At 44.2% G+C, this 23943-nt stretch overlaps 1 protein-coding gene across 9 annotated transcripts in view; it reads left to right on the plus strand.

Moving 5' to 3' along the window:
* Window positions 1–23943, plus strand: part of LOC106583566 (CUGBP Elav-like family member 4) — a 128523-nt gene that overhangs the window by 77745 nt on the left and 26835 nt on the right. For all 9 annotated transcript variants that reach the window (XM_045705391.1, XM_014167906.2, XM_014167901.2 and 6 more), the window contains exon 3: window positions 22971–23019. In XM_045705391.1, coding sequence (XP_045561347.1) covers window positions 22971–23019 — 49 coding nt within the window. The remainder of the gene's footprint in view (window positions 1–22970; window positions 23020–23943) is intronic.

Raw genomic sequence — 23943 nt, forward strand, 5'->3', positions numbered from 1 at the left:
GTGGGTTTTAGACTCAGGTACTAAGGTAGTAAGGATAGACATTGAGTCATGAGTCACAGTTACCAGAGTGTGTTCTTAAGAGTGGCCAGTTGCTAAGTCTGTAAATAGTTATTGTACAGCCATAGACATTTTGATCACAGTGTGATGAAGTGAGGGAGTAGATCTTACTGATCACATCCTGCCGTCCAGTCGGGCGCCTTTGCTATTTTCTTGGTTTCTCAGTGTGAAGACTGCAGTCTGGGGGCACTGGTCTGCTGTTATTTTTACATGTGGTACTATAGTAACCCTATGCCACCCCCTCCCCTTCTCTTACTCTAGAAATGTCTTTTGTCTCTCGCTATTTCCGACTTCCTGTTTTTGTCTCTCTCTCAATATCTCCCTCATGTCCTCCCATCCCCTCTCTCTAGCTCCTCATTTACTCCTCGCTCTGTCTCATTCCCTTTCTCCTCCTTCCCCTCTTTCTACTTCTACTCTTTACCTCCCTCCCCTTTCTCCATCTACCTCTCAATATCTATCTTCTTTTATCTCCTCCCCTTCCCCCACTCTCTCCCTCTATCTCTCACTGTACCTCTCTCTCCCTCCCCCTCTCCATTATCTCCCCTCCCTCTCTCCTTCACTCCCCCCTCCTCTTCTGTTCCCTCAGTGTGTGGTTCTTCCTCCCATCCCTCAGCGACATGTGTCTCTGTTGAAAGAGGAATGAGAGAGAGAGAGAGAGAGAGAGAGAGAGAGAGGTAAGGAGAGAGAGGCCCAGGCTATCAGCCCTCCTCCCCCGGCCAGAACCAGAGAGCCAGGGCCGAGTCCAAGGCCAGCCATTAATTACCCCTACTTATTAGCGGGAGGGGAAAACTAGCCTTTACAGGAGAGAGAGAGAGAGAGAGAGAGATGGAGAGAGACAGAGACAGAGACAGAGACAGAGACAGAGACAGACAGACAGACAGACAGACAGACAGACAGACAGACAGACAGACAGACAGACAGACAGACAGACAGACAGACAGACAGACAGACAGACAGACAGACAGACAGACAGACAGACAGACAGACAGACAGACAGACAGACAGGATCAGGGCAAGCATCCTAAAATGACCCTTTAGAATGGGGCAGGGCAGGTCAAAAAATCCTTGAATGGCCCCCAGAGAGTGAAGCAGGGCCAGGGAGGAGCCTTTCTTAAGAAGGGGAAATAGGGTGGAAAGGGTAGAGGGCACAGGCAAGTCCTTCTCTAGCTGCCTTGAATAGTGAAGTGGGATAGATAATCTTTCGACCAGCTAGTGAGAAAAGGGATGTAGGGTAGCAGAGGGTCATGTGCTCTCATACCTATCATAGCTTCCTGCCTGTAGTCCTGTATACATTGTGGTCATCATCAAGGACAGTTCAGTCTCTCTGCTCTCATATTTGTTGGCACATAGACCTCACATGCTTACACTATCTGTCCAGGCAGGTTTCCAAGAGAACCCGTTGAACTCATCTGGATGAAATTTTACGAGAACTGTTAGTCAGCTTAGTCTCCATTGTAGCCATTGGATGCATCCCAAATGGCACCATATTCCCTATAATGGCACCCTATTGTAACGGCCGTCAAAAGGAGTAGACCAAGGCGCAGCGTGTTGAGTGCTTTTGACCAGTCTGGTCATAGGGTGCCATTTGGGAAGCAGGCACTAGCTTTACCCCTCAGGTCCAAGAAAATATAGCCAAGGCTGTTGGAATATAAGGATCTCATTCCATATGACACACTTATCTAGGCCTCTTTTAATTTTGAAGCTCATAGGACTGTAAAATAAAACATTTGATTCATAAAACAAGCACCATTGTGTATTGTTTGGCTCCAGGTAGCTATAAATGAACTATTAAAGTATTAAAGTATTAAAGTAAATAAATATATAGGATAAAGTAATCCTTCTAACCCCCCCCCTTAAAAGATTTAGATGCACTATTGTAAAGTGGTTGTTCCACTGGATATCATAAGGTGAATGTACCAATTTGTAAGTCGCTCTGGATAAGAGCGTCTGCTAAATGACTTAAATGTAAATGTAAATGTAAATGTAAAGTAAGTGCCAGGAAGTACCTTTTTCCCTATCTGTTACCTGGGCAACAGGGACTTAAAATCAAACATAAGCATTCTATCATATGGCTGCTTATTAAGCCATATGAAAGAGTATTCAGGTCAGTGCATTGTTACCAAGTTTTAGAGCTTGTCACAGTGTTTCTCTTTTATCTCAGAAAATGAAAACCATTCCAAAAAAAATGTGCTCTCTTCATTTCCCTCTCTTTCTCCATTATTAAGATGCATATCATCTGGTGTCAATCTGTTCTCTCTGTGAACTGCGCTCTCTGTTCTCTTTTCTATTTGATATCTCTCCTCTGAGTTCCTCCTATGGGCCCTGGTCAAAAGTAGTGCAATATAAAGGGAATATCGTGCCATTTGGAATGCAAATATTCCACCAGAATCTTAATTACAATTCCTCCATTAAGTTTACTTCAGAATGCCAGTTAAAATAATATAATTCAACACCTGTCCTTCCTCATATCAGGAAACTCTGTAAAAAGGCAACAGAGTTCAGTTCACTATGTTCTTCCATTATCCAGCTAAAGGTTTCATTCTCTCACAAGCTAACAAAACAAACGTGTGCTGTGTGGTAGCTAGCTGATTTTTTTTCTCTCTCATAAGCTTTAGTTCACTTGAACCCTTTGTCATAAAACTGTTTGAAGTTGACACAACCTAGCTGCAGTTGTCATAAGCAGACATTTTAAAGGATGTCTGTCTATGTCAACGTATCTGACACAATCATGACAGATGCAGCACTACAGCTGGCTAACAAGCTAGGCAGAGCTAGCCTGCATTCCACTTGCATGCAACATAATAGGGTTAGGCTATATCGTTTGACATACACTTCATGGCCAAAGGTATGTGGACACCCCTTAAAATTAGTGGATTTGGCTATTTCAGCCAAACCCGTTGTTAACAGGTGTATAAAATTGAGCACACAGCCAAGCAATCTCCATTGACAAACAATGGCAGTAGAATGGCCTTACAGTTACTTTCAATGTGTCACAGTCATAGGACGCCACCTTTCCAAGTCAGTTCGTCAAATTTCTGCCCTGCAAGAGCTGCTCCGGTCAACTGTAACTGCTGTTATTGTGAAGTGGAAATGTCAAGAAGCAACAATGACTCAGCTGTGAAGTGGTAGGCCACACAAGCTCACAAAACAGAACCGCCAAGTGCTGAAGCGCGTAGCAGGTAAAAATCGTCTGTCCTCGGTTGCAACACTCACTACCGAGTTCCAAACTGTCTCTGGAAGCAACTTCAGCACAAGAACTGTGGAAACGCATTCTCTGGAGTGTTGCATCACACTTCACCATCTGGCAGTCCGACGGACAAATTCGGGTTTGGCGGATGCCAGGAGAACGCTACATGCCCCAATGCATAGTGCCAACTTTAAAGTTTGGTGGAGGAGGAATAATGGTCTGGGGCTGTTTTTCATGTTTCGGGCTAGGCCCCTTAGTTCCAGTGAAGGGAAATCTTAACACTACAGCATACAATGACATTCTAGAAGATTCTGTGCTTCCAACTTTGTGGCAACAGTTTGGGGAAGGCCCTTTCCTGTTTCAGCATGACAATGCCCCCATGCACAAAGTGAGGTCCCTACAGAAATGGTTTGTCGAGATCAGTGTGGAAGAATGTGACTGCCTTGCAAAGAGCCCTGACCTCAACCCAAATCAAACACCTTTGGGATGAATTGGAACGCTGACTGCGAGCCAGGCCTAATCGCCCAACATTATTGCTAACTAATGCTTTTGTGGCTGAATGGAAGCAAGTCCCTGCAGCAATGTTCCAACATCTAGTGGAAAGCCTTCCCAGAAGAGTTGAGGCTGTTATAGCAGCAAAAGGGGACCAACTCCATATTGATGCCCATGATTTTGGAATGAGATGTTTGACGAGCAGGTGTCCACACTTTTGGTTATGTAGTGTACCAACGTCAGAGATTGTGACAGTCAATTACGTATCTTATGTCATGAGTGAGGGTTCAAGCAAGGTACCAGTTTTCCTAGATAATACATATATAATATAATAGTATATGCCATTTATCAGATGCTTTTATACAAAGCGACTTCATAGTCATGCATGCATACATTTTACGTAGAGCCATGACTACATGGAACTGTATTCCACATCAAGTAACTCAAGCAAGCATTCAAATCCAATTTAAAAACAGACAAACTACACCTTATGGAACAGCGCAGCCTGTAAAGAGATGCACACACAGGCACACTGTAATGTTGTAATATTGTCAGCAGCTAATGGGTATCCTCAATAAATACAAATACAAATGCCAGGATAGTGGGAATTGAACTCACTATCCTGACATTACAAGCACCATGATCTACCAACTGAGCTACAGAGAAACAGATAGGATGATTTAGTTAAGTTTTGAGTTGTATAGTTTGTATAGTTCTACCATAGTAATAATGTTGCATTAGCTACTTTTACACTCTTGTCTTTTCAGGAGATTTGAAGTGGGTGTCCTCGAGGGGACCGTGCTACTGTTGCAGCATTTTAGAGCATTGTGATTTGAATCAGTGAAATTTGGCTGGTGTTAACGTAATCAGAGGTCTTCTAATTTGTAAGAGAGTTGGCTGGTGTTAGCGTCGCACCGTGCCAAGACCCAATCAGACGGTCTCCTTAACCCCAGAGGAGATGAAGAGACTAAAGTCAGTCGCTTAGCTTAAACACCTCCACTATATTGTGACCAAACTGATCTGGAGTCAGTCATTTAGCACGCCGAACACCTCCATTACACTGGAACACCTTTACTACACTGGATTCGTTATAAATGGCACCCTATTCCCTATATAGTGCACCACATCTGACCAGAGCCCCATTGGACGCCCCTGAAGTCAATTGCTTAGACTGGCTTACCTTTTACAACTGCACTTCTTTCTGCTCATTGTTGAACTGCATTTGAATGTTAAACGCATGGCATGTCTGATGTGAAATAGACAACTATAACCTTTCTCATTACCATTGTTGGTGTTAGCATTCTCCCACCTCCCTTGACCCCCTCCCCAGGATTAGGGGTCCTTCAGTGCCCCATGAGGGGTAAATAGAGCTCAGTTCCTGGGTGTGCTGTTGCAGGTGACTGGCAGGCTTCCGACAGGCCCCCTGCTTTATTTGATTAGGCCTGGCTCACCCTGGATCTGTAATTTCATTTGCCTGTTGCTGTGTGTTTAAGAATAGCGTTCGGTCCCCACTGCCCTCCCCTCCTGATTCCGCTGCCTCGGGGAGAGCGCTCGGGATAACAAGTCGTCATGACAACCAGGGTTGCATGGAAGGCCCACTCCACCTCTCACTGACTTTGCAGTTTCTGTCCTGGTGGATTTCTCTTTTCGCTCAGTGATTATTTCTGTCTGCGATTCAATATTGTTTTGTTTCTCGTACATGTGCACCTCCCCCTCTAAAAGGGACAAAGCTGTACCAAATGTTACATGTGTTGAGTCGCCGAGGGAGGGCGAGATGAAGTGCTTTCAAATGGGACTCGTATTTCACTCCCTTTATAATTTATGGAGGCACTGGGTTGAGGATAGAGTGGTAACATGGGATATACTGGTATGAATCATAATCAACCTAGGGGACAAATCAATGACGTCAACATGTTTTGGTTGTGTCGAGAGCAGATTCTCATCGTGGGTTTGATGTTGTCACAGTATCTTAAGGATCACAGATGAACACATCTCAGGTCTTGTTGGAGGTCATTTACACTTTGTTCTAATGTTCAAGGCCTTGTCAATGCTTCCTTGTGGTGTGTTAGGTCTGCATTTCCACTTTGTCTTAGACAGTGTTGATTGCTGTGGGTTTGTTGAGCTAACATACGATCCAAAAAGGTGCTACCTCTTTGAGTTTGTTATGCACTGCAGTATACTCGGTCTTATGAGACATCGATTTGTATTGTAGGATATGATGATATTGTTTTGATCTTGCAATTGGAGCTGCCTTGGAGTATATCTTAAACTACAACCTGTCTGCTAATCACAAAGTACAGCTGTCCCCACCCCTTATCTATGGTAGGACAGGAGGTTTGGCACCCTGCGCAAACTCTAAGGCACCCTACGTAACCCCATTTAAGGCACTTATAAATCTCACCTTGCAGATAGGTCAAGATTTTGGCCATGACCCAAGTTCATAAATCTAGGGGCCTTGGTTAAAAGGCTGGTGAGTCAACTGGGAGATGGACTACCGACCCCCCCCCCCCTTACCTTCCCTCATCTTCCACCGCCTTCCCATCCCCCGGATTCCCTTCCCCCGACCTCCCTTCCCTTGCTTTCCCTTCCCTTCCCTTGCCTTCCCAATCCCCACTACAGTCTCAAGTCCCATGAGCCTGTACAGCGGGCACGGATAGAGAGCAAGAGAGAAAAAGAGAGAGAGAGGCTTGTGGGTGAAACAGGCAATCGATAAATCAATATGTTTTGTGCCACTAAGCCAGGGTGAACTCACACTCTCTCCCACATACACTTAACACAGTCCCACACACCCACCACCCACACACTGTGGCCCAGGACAGTGTGGCCCCTGTCAAAATACATGTTGTTGTTTTAGGGCTTCTCTTTTCATTCTATTACCCATTTTGGATCATTAAGCCATTGATTTTTGTTTCACCGGGTAAGTGGTGTGTTGGACCCCCAGGGAGAGAGCTGGAAAAACCCATCTGAGAAGCAGCCCCAGCAGGACATTCTCTGAGTCTGACAGGCCAGTCCCATGGGCCATCAAAGGCTTCTTCTCTACCAGGATGAAGAGACTGGGAATATGTCCATAACGGCACCATATTCCCTATGTAGTGCACTACTTCTGACCAAATTTATTCATAGAGTATGAAACAGTAACAGTTGCTCAACAAAAACGTATGCTGAATACTGAGATTAAGTCTGGTTCCCAAATGGAACTTTGGTCCATATAGTGCACCTCTTTTGACAAAATTAGTGCACGGTACAGGTAAAGGTGTGTCATTTGGGATGCAGGCAATGCGTTATTACTCAAGGAGGAGTTATACTATGTCCTCCTAAAGCACCTTACGATAGAGAATCCTCACACTGGGCATTAGCTATGTAAGTAATCCTCACATTGGGCATTAGCTATGTAAGTAATCCTCACACTGGGCATTAGCTATGTAAGTAATTCTCACACTGGGCATTAGTTATGTAAGTAATCCTCACACTGGGCATTAGCTATGTAAGTAATCCTCACACTGGGTATTAGCTATGTAAGTAATCCTCACACTGGGCATTAGCTATGTAAGTAATCCTCACACTGGGTATTAGCTATGTAAGTAATCCTCACACTGGGCATTAGCTATGTAAGTAATCCTCACACTGGGCATTAGCTATGTAAGTAATCCTCACACTGGGCATTAGCTATGTAAGTAATCCTCACACTGGGCATTAGCTATGTAAGTAATCCTCACACTGGGCATTAGCTATGTAAGTAATCCTCACACTGGGCATTAGCTATGTAAGTAATCCTCACACTGGGTATCAGCTATGTAAGTAATCCTCACACTGGGTATCAGCTATGTAAGTAATCCTCACACTGGGTATCAGCTATGTAAGTAATCCTCACACTGGGTATCAACTATGTAAGTAATCCTCACACTGGGTATCAGCTATGTAAGTAATCCTCACACTGGGTATCAGCTATGTAAGTAATCCTCACACTGGGCACCAGCTATGTAAGTCAAATCAACTCAAATCAAATGAAATTGCATTGGTCACATACACATGGTTAGCAGATGTTTTTGCGAGTGTAGCGAAATGCTTGTGCTTCTAGTTCTGACAGTGCAGCAATATCTAACATGTAATCTAACAATTCCACAACAACTACCTAATACACACAAATCTAAGTAATCCTCACACTGGGCACCAGCTATGTACAGTTGAAGACGGAAGTTTACATACACCTTAGCCAAATACATTTAAACTCAGTTTTTCACAATTCATGACATTTAATCCTAGTACAAATTCCCTGTTTTAGGTCAGTTAGGATCACCACTTTCTTTTAAGAATGTGAAATGTCAGAATAATAGTAGAGAGAATGATTTATTTCAGCTTTTATTTCTTTCATCACATTCAAATCAAAGTTTATGTGTCACGTGCGCTGAATACAACAGGTGTAGACCTTACAGTGAAATGCTTACTTACAGGCTCTAACCAATAGTGCAAAAAAGGTATTAGGTGAGCAATAGGTAGGTAAAGAAATAAAACAACAGTAAAAAGACAGGCTATATACAGTAGCGAGGCTATAAAAGTAGCGAGGCTACATACAGACACCGGTTAGTCAGGCTGATTGAGGTAATATGTACATGTAGATATGATTAAAGTGACTATGCATATATGATGAACAGAGAGTAGCAGTAGCGTAAAAGAGGGGTTGGCGGGTGGTGGGTGGGACACAATGCAGATAGCCCGGTTAGCCAATGTGCGGGAGCACTGGTTGGTCGGCCCAATTGAGGTGGTATGTACATGAATGTATAGTTAATGTGACTATGCATATATGATAAACAGAGAGTAGCAGCAGTGTAAAAAGAGGGGTTGGGGGGACACACAATGCGGGGGGGGGGGGGCACACAATTCCAAGTGGGTCAGAAGTGTACATACACTCAATTAGTATTTGGTAGCATTGCCTTTAAATTGTTTAACTTCAAATGTTTCAGGTAGCCTTCCACAAGCTTCCCACAATAAGTTGGGTGAAATTTGGCCCATTCCTCCTGACAGAGCTCGTGTAACTCAGTCAGGTTTGTAGGCCTCCTTGCTCGCACACGCTTTTTTCAGTTCTGCCCACAAATTTTCTATAGGATTGAGGTCAGTGCTTTGTGATAGCCACTCCAAATACCTTGACTTTGTTGTCCTTAAGCCATTTTGCCACAACTTTGGAAGTATGCTTGTGGTCATTGTCCATTTGGAAGACCCATTTGCAACCAAGCTTTAACTTCCTGACTGATGTCTTGAGATGTTGCTTCAATATATCCACATAATTTTCATGCCTCATGACGCCATCTATTGTTTTAAGTGCACCAGTCCCTCCTGCAGCAAAGCACCCCCACAACATGATGCTGCCACCCTCGTGCTTCACGGTTGGGATGGTGTTCTTCAGCTTACAAGCCTCCCCATTTTCCTCCAAACATAACGCTGGTCAATATGGCCAAACAGTTCTATTTTTGTTTCATCAGACCAGAGGATATTTCTCCAAAATGTACGATCTTTGTCCCCATGTGCAGTTGCAAAACGTAGTCTGGCTTTTTTATGGCGGTTTTGGAGCAGTGGCTTCTTCCTTGCTGAGCAGCCTTTCAGGTTATGTCGATATAGGACTCGTTTTACTGTGGATATAGATACTTTTGTACCTGTTTCCTCCAGCATCCTCACAAGGTCCTTTGCTGTTCTTCTGGGATTGATTTGCACTTTTCGCACCAAAGTACGTTAAACTCTAGGAGACAGAACGCGTCTCCTTCCTGAGTGGTATGACGGCTGCGTGGTCCCATGGTGTTTATACTTGCGTACTATTGTTTGTACAAATGAACATGATACCTTCAGGCGTTTGGAAATTGCTCCCAAGGATGAACCAGAATTGTGGAGGTCTACAATTTTCTTTCTGAATTCTTTCTTCTTTCTTTTCTTTTGATTCATTCATGATGTCAAGCAAAGAGGCACTGAGTTTGAAGGTAGGCCTTCAAATACATCCCCAGGTACACCTCCAATTGACAAAAATTATATCAATTGGTGTATCAGAAGCTTCTAAAGCTGTTTAAAGGCACAGTCAACTTAGTGTATGTAAACTTCTGACCCACTGGGATTGTGATACAGTGAATTATATGTAAAATAATCTGTCTGTAAACCATTGTTGGAAAAATTACTTGTGTCATGCACAAAGTAGATGTCCTAACCGACTTGCCAAAACTATAGTTTGTTAACAAGAAATTTGTGGAGTGGTTGACAAACGAGTATTAATGACTCCAACGTAAGTGTATGTAAACTTCCGACTTCAACTGTAAGTAATCCTCACACGGGGTACCAAACAATGTAGGAGATTGTGATTATTTTGTTAGATTTTCTCCAAAAGTCTTACAGTATAACCACCTTTAGCAGAAAATAATGTTTATTATCTGACTTTTCTATGTATCTGTTAGCATTTACAATGGAAGTAAGTCGATAGTTCAGAGGAGGGAATGCAAGAATGTCTAACGTATTGGAATTAGTAGTATACTTCAGAGTGAGAGAAGGTTTGACCCCTGACTTTTCCCAGGGTTCATTATAAATGCACCGGACCGGACCAACCCTGGAGCTTTGCGTTCTGATAAAGTTCCCTCCCTCTGTAGACATGCTAGACATTGTAGAGATATTGACGGATGCAATTTAAGGGTCCTATGAGCCTTGGTAAAACGTAGTGCACTATATAGAGAATAGGGTGCTATTTCCTTTCTTTGGCTGGCCTCGCCACGTCCTCCGAAGGTGTCCACAAACGAAGCCCAAGTCAATTTAGTAAATTAAGATGCAGGGAGGGAAGTGGTGGTGGGCCTGCTAACGTTACACCGGGGGGGGGACATATTTCAGCTTTGTTCAAAGGGCAAATTAGGAGCCGCCGGTTTAATTTCAGCGGTGCCAGCGTCTTCCTCTGTCTCTTTTCTTTCTCATTCTCTGTCTCAGGTATTGCATTTGGAATGATTGAAGTTTTAAAATGATTCTAATCATTCTTCTGTGGGACTGAGAAGACAGTGGTGTGCTGCTCATTAAGGAGCCCTGTTGTTAGAGGGGTGAATAGCTGAAGCGGTGGAATTGAATAAAGGCAGGAATGTGGGAAATGGAAAAAGAGCAGATGAGAGATAGAGAAATGTGATTGACAGATGCACTTGTCTGTCCTTGACACTTTCCAAGGGTGGAGGATCATCCTGTGTTTGTAGGAGTCTGTGTGTGTGTGTGTGTGTGTGTGTGTGTGTGTGTGTGTGTGTGTGTGTGTGTGTGTGTGTGTGTGTGTGTGTACCTTTTTCAAGGGGGAAAAAAAGTTCCACACTCTTAAAGAGAGTCTGTGAGTTGGTTTCAACACAGACTAAATTACAGTGATTCAATTGCAAAAGTATTATGGTAATGAGAGTGTTTGATGTGTGGGAGAGGGAAATTTCTCACCTATAGTTATCCTCTGAAGTTTGAGCGGATGGTGATGGCTTACTGAAAGAATCACTGTTGTTTCTTAGCCAAAGCCTTACAGGCAGATTTGTCAGTATGACACTCCCCTCCTCTCTTCCTCCATGTTCTGTATTAAATCAGCCAGGGAGAGAGAGAAGGGTGAGAGCAGTCAGGAGTCTGTGTCTGGGCTGTCCGTGTGCAGGTGTTTGCGTATGTCTCAGGATGCTTGGTTTTAGTGAGGAGTTTGAGAAGTGTATTATCATGTGTGTCTGATCTCTTTGTTTCATACTGTTGCATGTGTGCACGCACTTAATCATGACTGTGTGCATGTGTGTATCCATGCATAATTGTGTTTACTCCAGCCAGAGAGAAGGAAGTTCCCTGCTATAGAGATTACTTACAGCCGTAAATTGTCCCTACGGTCCTAGGCCTCAGATCTACCCTCCCTTTCTGAAAGTAACACTTCAGTATTCTGTCTCCAGGACTGGAGGAAGGGGGGGGGGGGCAGGGAGAGAGAAAGAGACGAAGAGGGAGAAAGAAAAAGAGAGAGAGCAAAGAGAAGAGAAAGAGAGGGAGAGAAAGATAAGTCAGTCTAAAGTATAGAACAATGCATCCCCCCACTCTCCCGAGGTGCCGATGGTCCAGGGGCAGGGAGTTAAGAGAGAGATGGAGGTTGAACATTACATAACTCTTGCAGGCGTTACTCTGTCATTATTGACATGGATGGCACCTTATTGGTAGATTAAGTTTATAAATTGCCTGTGGGACAGTGGATGCACATTGATAATTGAGATGGAACTGTTAACAGGCATTACCCAGGGATTGTGGTGAATAACTCAGCATCCAGGATTACAAAAACCTGTTTAATACCTGTTTTGCTATTACATATCTTTAAATGTTGGTCATTTAGCAGACGCTCTTATCCAGAGTGACTTACAGGAACAATTAGGGTTAAGTGCCTTGCTCAAGGGCACATAAACCAATTTTTCACCTATTTGACTTTGAACCAGCGACCTTTCGGTTACTGGCCCAACGCTCTAAACAGCTAGGCTACCTGCCGCCCACACACTATTACCCCCCCACACAGTTGTCTCTCTCGCTGTCTCTGGATGTTAGAGTGAGCGAGTGGAGGGTGTGGTAATGGACTGTCAGTCACCATGCCCTTGTACTGCTCCTCACACTACCACAGAGAGGAGACAGGAGAGGATGTGTATGTGCTTGTGTGTCTGTGTGTGTGAGAGACTGAGAAGTGTGTGTGTGTGTGTGTGTGTGTGTGTGTGTGTGTGTGTGTGTGTGTGTGTGTGTGTGTGTGTGTGTGTGTGTGTGTGTGTGTGCAGGGAATACTTTGGATGACAACACAATACATAAATACCCAAATGAACTAAAGCCCACTCTCTCTACCTCAGTGACCACTAGACAGAGGAAAAAGAGAGGGAGGGAGGAAGAGAAAGATTTAGCCAAGTTCCAAATTTGACAGCTTTTGAACTTGTTTTTCATTTCTTATTCATTAGATAAGTAAAAGCAAATCCAGTGATGGCACGCTGCTGCTGCCGTAGCTTGATTTATGTCCACTTCTGGGGAAAGAAAGGAGAATTTATGGCTTTCTCGTGTCACCTAATCTACACTGCAAAGCTTATGCATTCTGTTGCAGTGGGTTTAGAAAGAGGCTCTGGAAATACTCAACACCCTCTCCCTCTCTTTCTCTCTCTCACACACACAGGCACACGTGCACATAAACACCTCTCTTTGCCCTTAACCTTTCACCCACCAATTTCCCTTCTGTCTTATTCTCTGTCTGCTCTCCTTCTCCTCCCCCCTCTCCTCCTCCCTCATCCTCCCTCCCTCTCCTTCTCCCTCTCCCTCTTCTCCTCCCTGTCCTCCTCCCTCTCCTTCTTCTCCTCCCTCTCCTTCTCCTCCTCCCTCTCCTCCTATCCTCCTCCTCTCCCTCCTCCCTTTCTTCCTCCCTCTCCTTCTCCCTTCTTCCTCCCTCTCATTCTCCCTTCTTCCTCCCTCTCCTTCTTCTCTTCCCTCTCCTCCTCTCCTCCTCCTCTCCCGCCTCCCTTTCTTCCTCCCTCTCCTTCTCCCTTCTTCCTCCCTCTCCTTCTCCCTTCTTCCTCCCTCTCCTTCTCCTCCTCCCTCTCCTCCTCTCCTCCTCCTCTCCCTCCTCCCTTTCTTCCTCCCTCTCCTTCTCCCTTCTTCCTTTCTCTCCTTCTTCTCTTCCCTCTCCCTCTCCTCCCTGGTCTCCTCCCTCTCCCTCTCATCCTCCCTCTCCTTCTTCTCCTCTCTCACCTCTTCCTCCCTCTCCCTCTCCTTCCTCGCCTTCTCTTCCTCCCTCTCCCTCTCCTCCCTCTGCCTCTCATCCTCTCTCTCCTTCTTCTCCTCCCTCTTCTCCTCCCTCTCCCTCTCCTCCCTCTCCTTCTCCTCCTCCCTCTCCCCCTCATCTCTCTGTCCTCCCTCTCTCTCCTCCTCCCTTCATTCCCCATCTTCTCTTCCTTCCTTCTCATCCTCCCTCTCCTTCTTCTCCTCTCTCACCTCTTCCTCCCTCTCCCTCTCCTTCCTCGCCTTCTCTTCCTCCCTCTCCCTCTCCTCCCTCTGCCTCTCATCCTCTCTCTCCTTCTTCTCCTCCCTCTTCTCCTCCCTCTCCCTCTCCTCCCTCTCCTTCTCCTCCTCCCTCTCCCCCTCATCTCTCTGTCCTCCCTCTCTCTCCTCCTCCCTTCATTCCCCATCTTCTCTTCCTTCCTTCTCCTCCTCCCTCTCCCTCTCCTTCTTCTCCTTCTTCTCCTCCCTCTCCATCTCCTCCTCTGTCTTCCTCCTCTCCCTTTCCTCCCTCTCCCTCTCATCCTAACTCTCCTTCTCCTCCCTCTCCTCCTCTCCTTCTCCTCCCTCCTCTCCTTCTCCTTCTCCTCCCTCTCCCTCTCCTCCTCTCCTCATCCTCTCCCTCTCCTCCTCCTTTCCCTCTCCTCCTCCCATTTCCTTCATCTTCTCCCTCTTCTTCTCCCTCTCCTTCTCTTCCTCCCTCTCCTCCTCCCTCTCCTTCTCCTCCTCCCTCTCGTTCTCTCCCTCTCCACCACCTTCTGCCTTTCTTATAGAGACCCTCTCTTTTTATAGTGTCTCCTATAATTACCATGTAAACGTCAGAGGCTGTTGATTGCCTGCATACTGTATGTCTAATGATAGAGCGATCCGTGTGTGTGTGTGTGTGTTCATGTGCCTGTGTGTTTCATCAGATCATGTATTGCATACGAGATATCAACAGCTTGCATACGAGCAATCCATGCGTGTTGCAGGGTTATTCTCATCCAAACAACACATCTGTACGTTCTATTATTATCTAACTGTAATATGATATTGGTTGCATTTCAAATGTGTTTGAAGGCTAAATGAACTGCTGTTGTCACAAACTCTGATGCATTTTTTTGTCAGACAGACAAAAATAAGGCAAATGTACTGTATATTTAAATATATATATATATTTTGTATGTATATTTATTTGGATAGTCCCCTGTAAATTGTCTATAAATGCTTAAACTATCGACAAACTGTAACTTGAAAAGAAAGAGAGAAGACATAAACAGGACAAAAGCTAGAGCTAGATTGGTGTGAAACAGTTGAAGGAAAGGATGTGAGAAGAGGAGTGAAGACTAGTATGTAGCCTGCTGAACACATAGCTGATGGAGACAAAGAGGAGTGAAGACTAGTATGTAGCCTGCTGAACACATAGCTGATGGAGACAAAGAGGAGTGAAGACTAGTATGTAGCCTGCTGAACACATAGCTGATGGAGACAAAGAGGAGTGAAGACTAGTATGTAGCCTGCTGAACACATAGCTGATGGAGACAAAGAGGAGTGAAGACTAGTATGTAGCCTGCTGAACACATAGCTGATGGAGACAAAGAGGAGTGAAGACTAGTATGTAGCCTGCTGAACACATGGCTGATGGAGACAAAGAGGAGTGAAGACTAGTATGTAGCCTGCTGAACACATGGCTGATGGAGACAAAGAGGAGTGAAGACTAGTATGTAGCCTGCTGAACACATGGCTGATGGAGGCAAAGAGGAGTGAAGACTAGTATGTAGCCTGCTGAACACATGGCTGATGGAGACAAAGAGGAGTGAAGACTAGTATGTAGCCTGCTGAACACATGGCTGATGGAGACAAAGAGGAGTGAAGACTAGTATGTAGCCTGCTGAACACATAGCTGATGGAGACAAAGAGGAGTGAAGACTAGTATGTAGCCTGCTGAACACATAGCTGATGGAGACAAAGAGGAGTGAAGACTAGTATGTAGCCTGCTGAACACATAGCTGATGGAGACAAAGAGGAGTGAAGACTAGTATGTAGCCTGCTGAACACATAGCTGATGGAGACAAAGAGGAGTGAAGACTAGTATGTAGCCTGCTGAACACATAGCTGATGGAGACAAAGAGGAGTGAAGACTAGTATGTAGCCTGCTGAACACATAGCTGATGGAGACAAAGAGGAGTGAAGACTAGTATGTAGCCTGCTGAACACATAGCTGATGGAGACAAAGAGGAGTGAAGACTAGTATGTAGCCTGCTGAACACATAGCTGATGGAGACAAAGAGGAGTGAAGACTAGTATGTAGCCTGCTGAACACATGGCTGATGGAGACAAAGAGGAGTGAAGACTAGTATGTAGCCTGCTGAACACATGGCTGATGGAGACAAAGAGGAGTGAAGACTAGTATGTAGCCTGCTGAACACATGGCTGATGGAGACAAAGAGGAGTGAAGACTAGTATGTAGCCTGCTGAACACATGGCTGATGGAGACAAAGAGGAGTGAAGACTAGTATGTAGCCTGCTGAACACATAGCTGATGGAGACAAAGAGGAGTGAAGACTAGTATGTAGCCTGCTGAACACATAGCTGATGGAGACAAAGAGGAGTGAAGACTAGTATGTAGCCTGCTGAACACATGGCTGATGGAGACAAAGAGGAGTGAAGACTAGTATGTAGCCTGCTGAACACATGGCTGATGGAGACAAAGAGGAGTGAAGACTAGTATGTAGCCTGCTGAACACATAGCTGATGGAGACAAAGAGGAGTGAAGACTAGTATGTAGCCTGCTGAACACATGGCTGATGGAGACAAAGAGGAGTGAAGACTAGTATGAAGCCTGCTGAACACATGGCTGATGGAGACAAAGAGGAGTGAAGACTAGTATGTAGCCTGCTGAACACATAGCTGATGGAGACAAAGAGGAGTGAAGACTAGTATGTAGCCTGCTGAACACATAGCTGATGGAGACAAAGAGGAGTGAAGACTAGTATGTAGCCTGCTGAACACATGGCTGATGGAGACAAAGAGGAGTGAAGACTAGTATGTAGCCTGCTGAACACATGGCTGATGGAGACAAAGAGGAGTGAAGACTAGTATGTAGCCTGCTGAACACATAGCTGATGGAGACAAAGAGGAGTGAAGACTAGTATGTAGCCTGCTGAACACATGGCTGATGGAGACAAAGAGGAGTGAAGACTAGTATGTAGCCTGCTGAACACATGGCTGATGGAGACAAAGAGGAGTGAAGACTAGTATGTAGCCTGCTGAACACATAGCTGATGGAGACAAAGACAAATCAGCCACAGAAGACGTGATAGCTTGATATTTTCCCAAAGTCTTTTTTTCTGCCTAGCATTTGAAACTGCATGTGCCTTGACACCCAGTATTATTTTGTGTGAGTCCCTTTAAGATGAATGGATTCTAGAAAGAGAGAAGGACTGTCAAGGAAATTAATTGTGAAGGATTGCAGGCTGTGAACTCTAAATAATTTAAACGTACAATGCAGACGTTTTTATCTCAATATCAAATCATTTATTGATAACAATTAAGTACCTTACTGTGATTGTTTCCAATTAAAAGAGTCAAAACGAAACTAAATAGCTTCTTAGCAAAGATATTAATTTAGCTAGGACTGTCTGAGGAAAACTGTAAACTAGCTGTTATTGGCAGAGAGGTTTTGAAACTCTCTTTCTTATTGGTCTGTTAATAAATTTACCACGTGGTGATGTCAACAGGCAGGTCAAAACTCCATCCCACCAAAACAGCCTGGAATTTTAGGCGGTCTTTTCAAACAACTGAAAGGACATTATCATCATTTGCACAATATGTGTGTGTGAGTGTGTGTGTGAGTGTGTGTGGGAGTGTGTGTGTGTGTGTGTGTGTGTGTGTGTGTGTGTGTGTGTGTGTGTGTGTGTGTGTGTGTGTGTGTGTGTGTGTGTGTGTGTGTGTGTGTGTGTGTGTGTGTGTGTGTGTGTGTGTGTGTGTGTGTGCGTGGGAGTGTGCGTGTGCGTGTACATCTGTACCCTGAACAGCACAGCTTCTTATCAGTGATGCAGCGTCTGACCATGTCACAGTTAGAGTAGCCGACTGCCTACAGGAAACGCCAAGAGAAGCACAGAGTGTGCCAATTCATAATTCATCTTGATGTTTTTTTATTTAGCATTTGTTTTGCTTCCTCCCATGTGACTGACTTGCTACTCAATACGTGGCCAAACAACTAGGTCTTGGAGAATTGTTCTCTCCTCTCCCATATGTATGAGATGTGAAAGAAAAGGACTTGTCCTGTCTTACTATAGTGAGGAGGGGTGTGAGAGGAAGGGAGAATTGTTAACACTTTACTTTACAATCCTGGCACAGATGGTAGTTAGAAAACAACAGTAACAATTGATACTTTCTGTCTGTTTTTATTTATTTCTTAGTCAATTAAATTGGTAAATTGCCACCCCAGTGTGTGTGGTATCTGTGAGGTTTGGAATTAAACAACAGAGCAAAAATACACATTTGTTTTGACGGCCAATACAATTGTATGTTATGTTAAAGCATGAAATGGTAGTTATTAGTAATAGTAATGTCATAACAATATGCAATTTCTAAGTAAACACCAGTTAAATTGAGGACTGTAACAAAAGACTACTGCTACTATGTGAGGAAGGAATATGAAAGTAAAGTCTCATTCTCACTGTAAGAATTTCAAGCAGTGCTCTCTCATTTTGTTAAGGAAATGACCTCTCCTCCAGTGTTAGACTTTCTCCTCAATGTGATTCACTTTTATCTTATTGCTATTATGAAAACATAGTTGTCTGTGTGTCAGTGGAGGCTCCTCAGAGGAGGAAGGGGAGGACCATCCTACTCAGTGAATACATTTTTTTTTTTTTTTAAGTGAAATATTTTAAAAGTTAAAATTTGTAGATAAATCTATTCTAAATGCCTGATTAAAAGACACTGTTTTGCAATGAATTCTGATCATGGATGCTGATCGTGAAACAGGAGAGGGAGCATGCCCCTATCCACATCGACGGGACCGCAGTGGAGAACATGTTCCTCGGCGTAAACATCACTGACAATCTGAAATGGTCCACCCATACAGACAGTGTGGTGAAGACGACGCAACTGCACCTCTTCAACCTCAGAAGGCTGAAGAAATTTGGCTTGGCCCCTAAGACCCTCACAAACTTTTACAGATGCACAATTGAGAGCTTCCTGTCAGACTGTATCACTGCCTGGTACGGCAACTGCACCGCCGAGCACACTGCCTGCCCTGCAGGACACCTACAGCACCCGATGTCACAGTAAGGCCAAAAAGATCAACAAGTACATCAACCACCCGAGCCACGGCCTGTTCAAAAGTCAATCTGACTGTTAAATAGCCATCACTAACAGGCTACCACCCGGTTACTCAACCCTACACCTTAGAGGCTGCTGCCCTATGTACATAGACATGGAATCACTGGCCACTTTAATAATGGAATACTATTCACTTTAATAATGTTTACATACTGCTTTACCCATCTCATATGTATTTACTGTATTCTATTCTACCTTATTGTAGTCAATGCCATTCTGACATTGCTCGTCCTAATATTTATATATTTGTTAATTCCATTCTTTTACTCTTAGATTTGTGTATTGTTGTGAATTGTTAGATACTACTGCACTGTTGGAGCTAGGAACACAAGTATTTCGTTACACCAGCAATAACATCTGCCAAACACGTGTATGTGGCCAATAACATTTTATTGTATTTTATTTTAATGTCTACTGTAGCTTCAACAGCCCCCTCTAGGCTAGCACCATTGTGTAGCCAGAGGACAGCTATTTTCCGTCCTCCTCTGGAACATTGACTTCAATACAAAACCTAGGAGGCTCATGGTTCTCACCCCCTTCCATAGACTTACAAAGTAATTATGACGACTTCCGGGGGACGTCCTCCAACCTATCAGAGCTCTTGCAGTGTGAACTAACATCTTGTCCATCCAATCAAAGTGTCAGTGAATGAATCTATTACTGAAAGCACAAGCAGCCGAGAGAGAGTTAGCTATATTTCATTAGATTTTTTTCTTAGTTTACCTTTCACTTACTTTAAGCTAATGCAGCTAATTTAGCCTACTCAACAGCCTGACTAAACCAGAAAGGAATGCTTTTTATGTTAGCTGACTAAGGCTATCCAACACTGCAACTTTTCCAAGTCAAGGTAAGCTTGCGGTTTTATTAATTTATTGCCATCGGGGCCCTCCGGTGTAACTGCTAAACTGCTTTCTGTACACTGTACTGCGTGATTGTACACATGGATTACATTATGGGTACTAACGCGTTAGTTCTTGTTTGTTGACTATAACTTTAATATGGTGACAAGGATGTAGGTTGTGTAGTGGTTTGGCTTAGACAGATTTTTGCACCTGGTCATAGACAGCAAAAGGGAAAAGGTGAGAGGAGGAGAGCGCAAATATACGAGAAAGAATTATACAACAAGCAAAGTAATGACACAGTATGTGGCTGTGTGTGTGCGGTGATCACGGATGTATTCATTCCGCCGATTCTGTTGCAAAACATTTCTTAAACGGGAGCAAATGGAACGAATCAAGGAGGGACCACCCTGAATTTATCCAATTGAAACTTTTGTTTTGGAATAATGTTTACACCCGAGATCAGCTAGATGCAGGCAAGAGTGTGCAAGGCGGTATTGAATGTGTCACTGTCTGTCACCTTGATTACTCCTATTTGTCTTTCAACCTGTGCGCCTATGTTATAAACTTTCATTTCTTGTCTAGGTTGTAGCAACCTCATGATGGGTATTATATAGGGCAAATTTGAGTATCATGTAGTAGCCTTAACCTATCGATGTTACATTGAACTGGGTGAATGGAATATGACTGACAGTCATCCAATATGCTGTAATAGAAATAAGGCCATGCTCATGAAAAATAAATCGTCCTCCCTCATCTTGAACGGCATGAACCGTGACGTGTGTGTGTTTGTGTGAGAGGAGTGAGAGCAAGAAGGAGAGGGAGACTGGGGAGAGCTGGAATGATGTGCCACATAGGGGAAAGAGGGAGAGAAGTGTGTGTGTGCGCTCAACACCAGCAGACTGATTGTACATCATGTGTTCTGCAAGGCCAAACTAACAGAGCTGTGCTGTTGCAGGACTGGACTTTCAGCACTGGAGCAACAATGGGCTGAGCTCTGTGTGTGTAGCAGGAGGAGGAGCATGTTCCCAGGCAAGGTGCTTTTGTTGGTGAGAGAGAGAGAGAGAGAGAGAGAGAGAGAGAGACTAGGTGTGTGTGAGTGAAGCATAGAATTCTCAACTCACAAGAAAACAGTAAGAAGTCTGTTTCTCACTAAGACACCGTGGGTGGACGTGCAAATGTGTATGAGTGCCTGAGTGTATGTTTGTACATGCATGTGAATGTGGGTGCGTTTAATGGTGCTCCTTTGTGTGAATTTGAGGTGGAGATGGTATTTTCTCTCAGGGAAGTGTATAATGGAGAATGGGGAGGTAGAGAGTTGTAGGCTGTTGTGAGTGATGCATAATGTTGCTCAATGCTACCATCTAGCTGTGACTTCTGTTAGTCCCACTTATTTCTCTGTCACTCTTTCCAGCCCTTTTTCTCTCTCTTTGCTCTCTCTCGTTCTCGCTCTCTTTCAGTCTCTCTACCACTCTTTCCCCATAGCCCTCTCTCCACACCTCCCTCTCTCTTTCACTCCTCTCTCTCTCCCTCCCTCTCTCTCAATATCAGCAGCCAGGGTGATATAAATAATGCATCAAAACACATTAAAAACATTTACTGGTGATGAATGAAAAGGGAGGGAAGGAGGGAGAAAGGGTGACTGGGCCTTAAAAGAAGGAGTGTTATAGTGCATTGAGAGATTTAGCAGACCTGGACTTTTTACACTGAGGAAGAGATGGTAAAAAGACAGTAATATACCAAATTGTTCCCCTAATATTGTCAGCCTCTAGTAGTTTACTGGTTGTTTACTTTAGAGCAAAACATGGCTTTATTGAGCTCCATCTCATCCAGAGTGCTGCCTAGTCCACTAACCACGGATTTCATTCATTAAGGTGTAGCATTCAACAGTGTTTTTGTTTTGGTTAGTCTGTACATTGTAAATGCAACAAAGTGGGAGAATTGCAGAACCATGAAGCATACATCCTTTCATACACTACCTGATAACACACACGCATGCACACACACACACACACACACACACACACACACACACACACACACACACACACACACACACACACACACACACACACACACACTTCGCTCCCTCTTTCCCCTATGTGGCACATCGTTCCAGCTCTCCCCAGTCTCCCTCTCCTTCTTACTCTCACTCCCCCCTTCTCTGCTTCCCTCTCCCTCCCTCACCCCCCCTCTCCCCAGTCTCCCTCTCCCTCCCCTCTCCCCTCTCTCTATTACTCCCCCTTCCCTCCCCCTCTCTCTCCCCTTCCCTCCTGGCAGTGTGGCGATTGGCATTATTAAAAATTGATTGGCAGCGAGCATTTTGTGGCTTTCATGTATTACTGAGCCGGAGACCAGTGGGAAAGCAGCCAGAATTGACAGACAGGCAGTGGAGGAATGGAAGGAGGACTGTAAAGGAGAAAGGAAATGAGGGGTGAAAAGTAAGAGTGTAAAGGAGGAATGAAATTAGAAGTGCAAATGAGGAGTGTAAAGGAGGAATAAAATAATGTGTGTAAAGGAGGAATGAAATGAGGAGTGTAAAGGAGGAATGAAATGAGGAGTGTAAAGGAGTATAAAGGAGGATTGAAATTAGAAGTGCAAAGGAGGAGTGTAAAGGAGGAATAAAATCATGTGTGTAAAGGAGGAGTGTAAAGGAGGAATGAAATGAGGAGTGTAAAGTAGGAATGAAATGAGGAGTGTAAAGGAGGAGTTTAAAGGAGGAATGAAATGAGGAGTGTAAAGGAGGAATGAAATGAGGAGTGTAAAGGAGGAATGAAATGAGGAGTGTAAAGGAGGAGTGTAGGGGGAATGGAAAGAGGAATGGAAAAGGGTGACAAGGCCTTATATGAGAGCTGGGTGTCTAGATTAGTTAAACAGATAGCTGGACGGACAGACAGAGAGAAAGAGAGACAAGCAAGCAGGCAGGCAGAAAGTTAGACCTAGTCAGACCAATTCAAATGTATATATCTGTAATGAGGCCCGGGTGAACTGCAATGTACTTGAACAGAGCTTGCACACAACCTCTCCCTTTCTCTTTCCATCCTTCTTCATCCCTCTCTCTAAATTCCTGAACCTGTACTATCAAATCTCAAAGGTTGTCCTTCTCTCCCAACCTACACAATTACATCTCAAAACATATTTACAAGTATTGTTACTTATTTGCCAACGCTGTCAATGACATTTAGGAAATGGTGTGCAGCTATATCTTGATGTTAGGTAAGCAATCCTAACATCTCTCTCTCTCTCTTCTCTGTCTTCTCTTCCTTACTTTCTTTCTTTCTCTTTCCCTCCTACCCTCTCTATTCTCAATTTCTCTCCCTCTCCAGATGAACAGGCCTATCCAGGTGAAGCCTGCGGACAGCGAGAGTCGAGGAGGTAGTGCTCCACTTCTTTAAACATAGCTGCCGACCGTCCCACATCAGTGGCACCATTACCCCTCTCTGGCCCAGACAAGCACACACTCACACAAATCAGAGGAGGCTGGTGGGAGGAGCTACAGGGGGATGGACTCATTGTAATGGCTGGAATGGAATAAAAGGAACAGTATCAAACACATTAAACATATGTAAACCACATGCTTGACTCTATTCCGTTTCAGACATTACAATGAGCCTGTCCTCCTCCTATAGCTCCTCCCCTCTTTAGATGTTTCTCTTATTCTTTTTTTTCATGCATAACATATTTAGTTGTGAATTAAGCATACACAAGTTTGAGAGTTTTGAATAGCATCAGCTAGAGAGAGTGAAGAGGTCAGTCAACTATGGCCTTTTAAAAGTCACTCATTAAACAAATCTCAGTAACTTTCATTTTCTTCAAAGGACTCACACACAAACACATACAGTACACACACACATGGGCCACTGATTAACCAGTTCAAGATAGCATTCTTCCAGTGCAGTGAGAATTTTTGATTTTCTTTTTGTTTCACACTAACATATTTCTGCCTGCAACATAACATGAATAAACATTGTTGTATGAGAGAGAGAAAAGTAGAGAATGGCGGAGGAGAGGAGAGTGGGAGAAGAGAGAGAAAAATAGAGAGTGTGAGGGAACCATTTTTAGAAAGAGAGATAAAGAGGTAGAGCAAATGAGGAGAGCGAGAGAGAGAGAGAGTGAGAGTTACTGAGGGATTGCATGACTTCCTCCCTGTTTATTCTGATCCTCTAACTGTGATTGATGGAGCTGGGGAGACAAGAGAGAAACAATCAGTGGATGAGCTGGAGAAGGATTCTTACTTCTCTCCCTCTCTCTTCCTTTACCTCTCTCCATCCCTCCTGTTTCCCACCTCTCTCCCTCGCT

Source organism: Salmo salar, chromosome ssa22 (assembly GCF_905237065.1).
Source record: "Salmo salar chromosome ssa22, Ssal_v3.1, whole genome shotgun sequence".
Taxonomy (NCBI): Eukaryota; Metazoa; Chordata; class Actinopteri; order Salmoniformes; family Salmonidae; genus Salmo; species Salmo salar.